The sequence below is a fragment of the Cyprinodon variegatus genome, unplaced genomic scaffold (genome assembly GCF_000732505.1).
Source record: "Cyprinodon variegatus isolate N-32 unplaced genomic scaffold, C_variegatus-1.0 Scaffold217, whole genome shotgun sequence".
NCBI lineage: Eukaryota > Metazoa > Chordata > Actinopteri > Cyprinodontiformes > Cyprinodontidae > Cyprinodon > Cyprinodon variegatus.
In genome coordinates, this window is record NW_015150670.1 from 52,928 (window position 1) to 61,469 (window position 8,542).

Genomic DNA, 8,542 nt, shown 5'->3' on the forward strand with positions numbered 1-8,542 from the left:
TTTTTTTTTTTTTTTTTACCATGTCTTTGTGTTTAAAGATACATCCCAACATTAACCAGTTATCCATGATTTTTTGCAGGTTATCAGCCCCCTTCCATTATTCTATGTATCCGTGGGCCTGCCCTGATTTTTCTGTATGGGCCAACTGGTGATGAACCCCTATTGCCTAAACTGATTCAAATAATAATCACAAATAGGGAATTTTACAAAGTAAACATAAATAATATATTAGATAAAGCTTTATGGGTTGGAGTTTTCTCATTATTTAGTGTTATAGAAACATTTGACAAGATATTTAAATTAAATTATTCTTGGACTCTAAGAATTGCTGAGTGAAAATTGAGTATGAATGTTATACTCTTTGATAAACCAGATTAAAATAACTGAATGGTTGCTAAATATTGATAAAAGTCAAGTGTTACTCACCAGAAGAACAAATGTTCCCAGAAATTCAGCCATGCATTCTCGCACCAGGGCAGCCCTCACTCTCAGTGTATGTAGCTTCAGCATGGCTCACTCTCCAACTATCCTCTCTGTGACCGCTCAGGAACTGCTGCAATGAGCTTTAGAGAAAAGGAGACTGCACTAAGACTAAATTATTGCTCCTCTCCGATCAAGCATCCAAGTATGTGCTGGCTGTATCTCTTGTCTCTCCAGGTTTGCCACAACACTGTGCAAAGTCGGACAAACGCTAAAGACTATAGCTCAGTTATTATCACCACAGTAATATCTGTCACAGATAATATGATTGGCTTCCTCTGTTAGAGGTTGCTTATATGAACAGAGACCATAAATTTTTAGATAAAAGAACACATTTAATAGCGGCTGTTAAACCAGATGGTGTTTTACAACATGTCAGCAACTTTCTAGACATGGAAAAAGACGATAATTAGTACATGGATTTTATTTTCATCACTTTTTTGTTAGATGCAACTTTTCTGCTTATATAAAAAAAAATGTTTAGAGTGGATGAAAACCTACTAAAGGAGTGTATATAAAACATGCTATAGACATGAACACATATGAAATCACAGCAGTGGATTTAGGAGAAAGGAAGGTAACAGCTAATGACATTTTTTGTACTACGATTCTCAGAGGACAGAGTCTTATACACAGAACCCCTCATGAATCTGACTGACAACATAGCTTTCTAACTGGACTCTGGACTCCACAATTATGAAACAGCAGTAACCCTGCTTGGTTTTAAGACTGTACACAGCAGATTATTAGACTCTTCTGTCTGTTATTCAGTTTCTTATCTGTTCTTATCATTAGATTCTTATGATGTAGGAGACCTATGGAGCCGCTGCTTTATGGGCTTTTCTTACCAGCAGGGTTCTCCTATGCTCCACAGGTGCTTGAACTCTCAAAACACTTATATTTTTGGCAAGTGATGTAAAAGACAATGTATGCATAGTGTTCAAAAAGTAATCCGGTAATAGCAAGCAAACCTGATTGGTAGGAGGACAGCCCTAATCCACACTCACCTTATAGTAATGCACGTTCTGAACCCAATTTAATGGGAAAGGGGCAGGATGGGACAAGTATTTTTTCATGAGGGTCATTGAACAAAAGAATGAAATAAAAAAACAGGGCTAAAATGTATTGTTTGATATATACATTGAACTAAAGAGCCATTTTCAGCGTGGTGCCCTTAAATCTAGCAGATGAAAAGTGTAATCCCATCCCAATATCCCTGAGCCTGAATGTCCAGCAAGTTCCTTTTGAAATCATTAATATAAAAAAAAAACCCTAAAAACTTAAATTTTCCCAAAGGACCTATCCTTTTATTCTGTTCCAGCTCAAATCATAATTTATTTATCATACATTTCTTTTTGTGTTAATCTTTGGTACAAGGACCATAAACAGGGCCAGGATCATTTCTAAAGGGGCCCTGGTTCCCTTTTGGCCCCTGTCTAGAACCGCCCATGTCCTCGACCAAACTAAATTTGCATCTCATCAGTAGAAGTTTTAGAAATAAATTGAAACATAAAACAACACAAATGCTTAAAAAAACATAAAACATGTTTGTGCACATGTGCACACTACATTTACAGGTAATGCAATGATGTGGGCTTAAAAAAACAGCAACACATGAATCCAAAAATTTTTTGTTTTTGCACACAGAAATTTAATGATGATTTAAAAATATCCATTTACAGCATTGAGAGGTGGATTGTAGAAATACCTTTCAGTTTCTTTATATGAATACAAAAAATAACCTAAAACAAATGCAGCTTATCTAAAGTGTTAATGTACAGCACTCATGGAAAATATGCTCTAGACAATTAACAAATCATCTTGGAACTTTCTGAAACAGCTCTTAGGATTTGAGTTCAGTTCTGAGAGATGAATTACTTTAAGCATTTAGTGTTTTAGATCTGCCAAAGAAAGAAACTGCTGTGTTTTACTGTAAAAATAACACAAAAAAACTAACTGATAAGCTAACTAGCTCTAACTCATCTGTTATAGTTAAACCTTTACATGTGAAATCATACTTTGAGTTATTTTTGATGAGTTTGTAGCAAACCCAATTTACTGAGCTAACCTTAGAGGTACAGTACATACCAAAAACAGAGATATTTCTTATATCTAAGAAAACAAATCAATCAAATCAATAGAAATGAACAGTACATGCTTTAAATCCAACATTATAATTACCACACTTTCTATTTTCTATAACCCCTCTTTCATCAGTAGGACTGGCAAAATTCAGTTTTTGTGCCAAACATTTTTTTAGCTTTTACTCCTCAAACAATACTTTTGATTTTTAAAGGATATGTTTTTTTTTTAAATAAAGGAATATCCATTGACAAAGAAATGCAGAAAATATATTTTTTTGTCCTGTTTGTTCTCTAGAGGAATAAATACATTGAACTAGATCTTGATTAACATTTGGGGAATAAGGCTATCTCTTCAAATGTATGCTTTGACATTAGTGCTGATGTTAAATGCAAAGAGAATATCACAGGCACATTTGCCCATCATCCCACCTGGACTCCATTTGACACTACTATACAGTTGTGTCTCTTAAAAAAAACAGAACAAATCCATAAAATTATCTTATAGTTAGAGCTGAGTCAGACAGCAATGCTCCTCTAATGTCAGGAGCTAACAGGAGCTCACCTCCTCAAGCGAGTGTTGAATTGCAGACACATATGATGCATTTAAAAAAATCACTTTGAAGACAAATGGCCCCTCTTAATTTACATAACTGGCACTTGATGCATTGGTGTGCAGACATACTGAAAAAGTAAGGGACAGACTGTTCTTCCACAATCTCGATTATGAAATTATTTAACATTTCTTGATATACTGCCCCTAGATTTTCACTTCAATTCAAGAAATTCTATTGAAATTCAATCCCTGCAACTACCAAACTCAGATACCCCTTTTAGAATGGCACAACATATCAATGAATGAATGGAGCACTCTATGCACTGTTTTAATCTAAATGCCTAAATAGGTTTGGTGATCTGCAGCAGCTGTTTTAATTTGGTGACTTTCCTCTTCTAATCATCTGTTTGCGTTACTCTAAATCTTCACTAATGCTTCTTTTGCATATTTTTGATGTAACACTTTGTGGCTGAGCTACTATCGTACTTGGTTCCTCAAGGTTATTCTGCTGCGAACAGTTTGCCATGGAATATTTGGTTGCGGGGCATTAAACAGCTGTACTTATTGCTCATGGTGATCAACTGTAAAATACTGAATTTACCTAAGAATGATCTGGTATTTAATCTATTTAATTATTCTTTTATTTAATTTCCCTATGGCACCAATGAACTGTTTTTGAATGGAATCTATATTGAACTATTTAATTTACATAAAAGGTCCAAACTCTCACAATTTTTATATATATGTAAATAATGATTTTATGCATCAATAAAGTACGTCCTGCCATTGTTGCTGCTGTTGATGAACATGACTTTAGTGTTGCTTTAGTTAAAATGATAAATAAAGGAAAATAGCACTAAGCACCAGCAAGTATAAATAAATGAGGTAACACTTTACAGTGAGGCAATGAGATATAGTGTTTATTACAGTTTTATCATATAATGCATGCTAAACATTATTATTTACAAATGCTTATTGTGCTTAGAAAGTGGTAACTTCATCTAATATTTTCAATATAAGGAATTATAGCTGAAATACATAGTGAACTTGAAAAGATTTGAATCATTGTTTGGTGAGGACCTAGTAAATTTTGTCTTGCTCAACCTCATTCATTGCATAATAAACACTTATGAATGCCACTCCTATGCCACTCACAATCAAAACTTATCACATTTCATCTCCTTCTCTTGACATGTAGACGCTTATGTTTGTCGAGTCCTTGTTTCATTGTTTCAGTTTACACATGGTTTAGATCTCTTGGATTCTGTGTTTCTGTAGTTGTTTTTTCTTGGTTGCCTTAGGTTCCTGTTCCTGTATCAGTATGAGCCCAACTTTGGCACAAAACAGATTTAATTGGGTAGAGCTTTAAAAATTGTGATCACACTCCTCTGGACATGGACTTCTATTTCTATTATCTATGTGCCGTCTTCTCTTGGCAAGAATTTTAGCCGTCGCTTTGCTTCTAATGATTCGATTAGGCCTACTTGTTCTGTAAACTGTTTTCACATCAGTTTTGGAATTTGAGACCTTCTTGATGAGTTAAGGCAAATTGATGCAACACATTTATAAATGTAACTCATCCTTGTAGAGAAGTACAGAGTTTTACTGCTTTATCAGCTCAGCAAATTTACAGTGGTTCCTAAACAGGATTTACAGCTGCTTATTAACATACGTTAATGGGAATCAAGTGTTTTATCTGCAAAGATAAATGCTTTATCTTTCTCAAAAATCATCAACCAGCTAAATTGAACAATAAGTAGTTATTCAAAGAGGACTGAAAGTACTCCAGTTAACAATGAGGAACTAGAAGTGTGTTGACTTCAGGACAACTTCTTTCTCCAATATGGCGGAAGAGTTTTTGATGACGGTAGAGATTGTTGGGAGCTTCTCCATTGGTTCGTCAGGCAGTTGCCATTCGATGAAGAACAAATACAAGGAAGTGCCTGCAAGAGCCCCAGTTATCGGAGCTACTATTGGTACCCAAAACCAATAATTGTAACACCTGAGGAAAAATAATAAATAGGAAAATTCATAACATGTTCAAGATTTAAATGTTTTCCATAGTAATCAATGTCATGGTAACATATTTGTGACTATTGTAAAATTAGACAAACCTTAAGGTCTATTCGACAAACTTTAAAGAATGTCCGCAAATTATTATTTGGGATTATTATTATTTTGTTTTTCACCCCAAGAATGAATTTTAAGAATGAGTCTTGTTTTCCATTATATTTTTTTTTCACGAAGCAACCAAGAACTAAGAGATATTTGTTGCCTCACTGAGTTTTTTGCTTTAACTTGGGCAATTCACTCCATTTTGATTCCTAAGCCACGGTTGCCATATCATCATAGGATCTCATCATTCAGACAGTTTACAGCTATGGACACAAAGGTAAACTGCACTGAAAGATAACATATCGCTCACCCAACATACACCAAATGAATTGTGGTAAAAAAGTTTGAATGGTATCACAAACTTTGTTTGGTGTTCTGCTTTTATCTGTTGGAATTTAACATTGCATCATCATCATCCTCAATTAAATAAAAAATCTAAAGTCTTAAAGAGATTTAAGACAGTGGCCGTTTGTATCTCTGCTTCTTTCTGTATGTCTGCTTCTGTCTCCTTAAACCCCAGTCGGCCTCAGCAGATGGCCGCTCACACTTAGCCTGGTTCTGCTGGAGGTTTCTTCCTGTTAAAAGGGAGTTTTTCCTCTCCACTGTCGCTACAAGCATGCTTAGTGTGAGAGATTGTCTTTGAGTCAATGACTCGATGAGATCAGCTGGTTTTCCTTGGACAGAAAACTGAATCAATCTGACTGTACGATCTGGTGAACTGTAAAGTACCTTGAGATGACATTTATTGTGAATTGGGGCTATATAAATAAACTCAATTGAAGAAGAAAAAGAAAGAAAAAAGGTTGTATCAGTATTTGGTGCTGAGATCTAAAGGGCTTAGTATCAAAATGTTTTAGTGCAAACCGGGACTAAGTTAATAGATTGCACTACAATGTTAATCAGCTGAGATCAGGGATCATTATCCAATGATTACATTTAAGCCAAATATAGCCTTTTATTTTAAGAATTAAACAGAAAGTTATTGGAAATCATGTCTCTTTATACACTTCTATACTTTCTAGGTAATGATCACTTGACCTTTAAAGGATCAATTGTCTTTTTTAGGGAAGCTATGACTATAAATTAATTATATGCACAGCTATTTCCATTGAATTTGTAATGAATAACAAGTCGGCAGTGAAAAGCCACTCTTACACTGTCTTGTAAGTTAGGTATTTGTTGAACAACCGTCACTGCGTCTTAGAGCAATAGATGCAGGTGTTGTGGAACAAACAGAAAATTCTTATCAAGTGTTCTGTAAAAATGGCGATGCTTATCTTACTGATTGCAAATACAAAGCATGCATTTCTGATAAATGTGTTAAGAAGTTTTGCTTTTGTTGTCTGGCTGTGGATTTGAGGTTCATATGCAATGCAGGGTAAAGTTCTTACGTGAAGACTTCAGTTCCCCAGCCTGCAGTCAGTGTGAGGAGGCGTGGTCCAAGGTCGCGGGCAGGATTTAAGGCGGCACCACAGTTGGCCGACATGGACATTATAATGCCAAGCACAATCCCTGCAACTATGGGTGCAATCAGGTCAGGGGGAGCCGGGGTGTTCCTCTTTTCGGTCAGGCTCAGGATGCACAATAACAGTGTGCCAGTGCCCACTACCTGATGAAATTAAGATTTTTACAATTAATCTTGTTCTCATTAAAAGATAAATTGCTTAAGAACGGTTTTAAAAAACTTACCTGGTCAAGAAAACTCCCTGCTAATGAAAGGTATTCAGATGGATATGTAGCAAATATAGACGCTGTTTCATTAGGGCCATAAACAGTCAAAACTCCTTCACTAAACTCCATTATAGCATCTGCAGCAAAAAACAAAAAAACAAAAAGCAAAGTTTGGTATGGGAAACATATGATTAGTTTTAAATATTATCGCAGCCTACACCTGATTTCCTACTGTAATAAAAAGGATAAGATTGAAAGAAAGTTCAACTTTCTCAATGGTTTTATTGAACATGTTATCCTGGCTGGCATGTCTCATACCATTATTAAACCCTAATTAAACTGCGCCTATTTTGAATTCCTCGAGGTTATGTAATCACTGAATGATAATCATTGAATGATATAATTCCCTCCAGTGTCTATTGAAGACTTTTTTTAAAGTACAAAAAAAAATTATGGAAAAAGACTCTTTGTCCTTAACTTCCACTTCTTATCTACCACTTGGTGGCTGACTTCATTGCCAAGTCTACTGTACCCCACAATTTGTAACTTAAGCCTAAAATACCAAAAAATACCCAAAGTTTTAAAGTCTGCTTTCTTTCTTTTTTATTTTTTTTGCTGAAGCTTCAGAGGTAAAATACTATAAGCAATTTTCTATGATGATGTGTCCTAATGGTAAAACCTTTTGAAAAGATGGTCACTTATCAACAGAGGGTCTTCTTTTTATGGTGTTTTAATCAATAATCTGTGTTTATAAAGTTACAAAGGTCAGGGGAAGCCAGGGTGTTCCTCTTTTCCTTCAACCTCAGGATGCACAAAAACAGTCTTCCAGTGCTCCATTGCTGCTGTACTAAACATTTTGGCGATGTTATAGAAGTATTTTAAACATGTATTAAGGCAATTATAATATCTTATTCAGAAAACGGAAATTATAACTCCAAAGATAAATGTAGACAGCAATCTATAGGGCAAAATATGTGTGGCCTGTTAGATAGTGTGTGGGGCCATTAAATCATGTTTATAGGAGCAGAGCCATCTCTATACAGTTATGCTGCTATAGGCTTAGGTTGCTGGAGGACAGAGGGGCCAGTTTTCCTTATTATACATTATACTTTTAATCATTTGGTTTAAATCCAACTTATTCTGACTGCTTTTTTTCCATTGTAGTTTCATCTGTTCAGATACTCCATTCAGCTGTGACACCATAAAGCTTAACTTTTACCGTGACTAATTCTACAGTATGTGCTCTCTTTCATCCCTTTAACATGAAAACTGGCTTAGAGCTCATCCACTAAACTGTTTCTTTCCTGGACAGGACATGGATATTTACCATTACCTTTTGTAACATTGAAAGTATGAATTAATCAGTGCTTACAGAAATATCTTTATTTGCTTTATGGTAATAATTATGCTCTGATAATTATTACTACTATGTTTTATGTGTGATTGATCTTTAAAGATGAACTTCAAGTCTGATAAAAGGACGCCTTGTCATCACCATAAGCTTCACAGATTGTCTGACATATTTACTTTAAACTCTGGTTAAGCTGCTCAAAAGCATACATTTATTTCAAGTGAGAGAAAACATGTAGGTAAAATGAATAGACAGTATTAAATCTAAAAAAATTTCTAAAGAAATTTT

At 35.0% G+C, this 8,542-nt stretch overlaps 2 protein-coding genes across 2 annotated transcripts in view; both read right to left on the reverse strand.

The window, feature by feature from the left end:
• LOC107088410 (aquaporin-10-like) overlaps window positions 1-510 on the reverse strand; it is a 6,596-nt gene extending 6,086 nt beyond the window's left edge. Inside the window, exon 1 of the mRNA XM_015380555.1 lies at window positions 427-510. Within this exon, the coding sequence (XP_015236041.1) occupies window positions 427-510 (84 nt within the window). The remainder of the gene's footprint in view (window positions 1-426) is intronic.
• A 4,410-nt stretch (window positions 511-4,920) lies between these two features.
• Window positions 4,921-8,542, reverse strand: part of LOC107088400 (aquaporin-10-like) — a 16,612-nt gene continuing 12,990 nt past the window's right edge. Inside the window, exons 4-6 of the mRNA XM_015380543.1 lie at window positions 6,922-7,040; window positions 6,624-6,841; window positions 4,921-5,119 (exon numbers count right to left, since the gene is read on the reverse strand). Of these exons, the coding sequence (XP_015236029.1) occupies window positions 4,921-5,119; window positions 6,624-6,841; window positions 6,922-7,040 (536 nt within the window). The remainder of the gene's footprint in view (window positions 5,120-6,623; window positions 6,842-6,921; window positions 7,041-8,542) is intronic.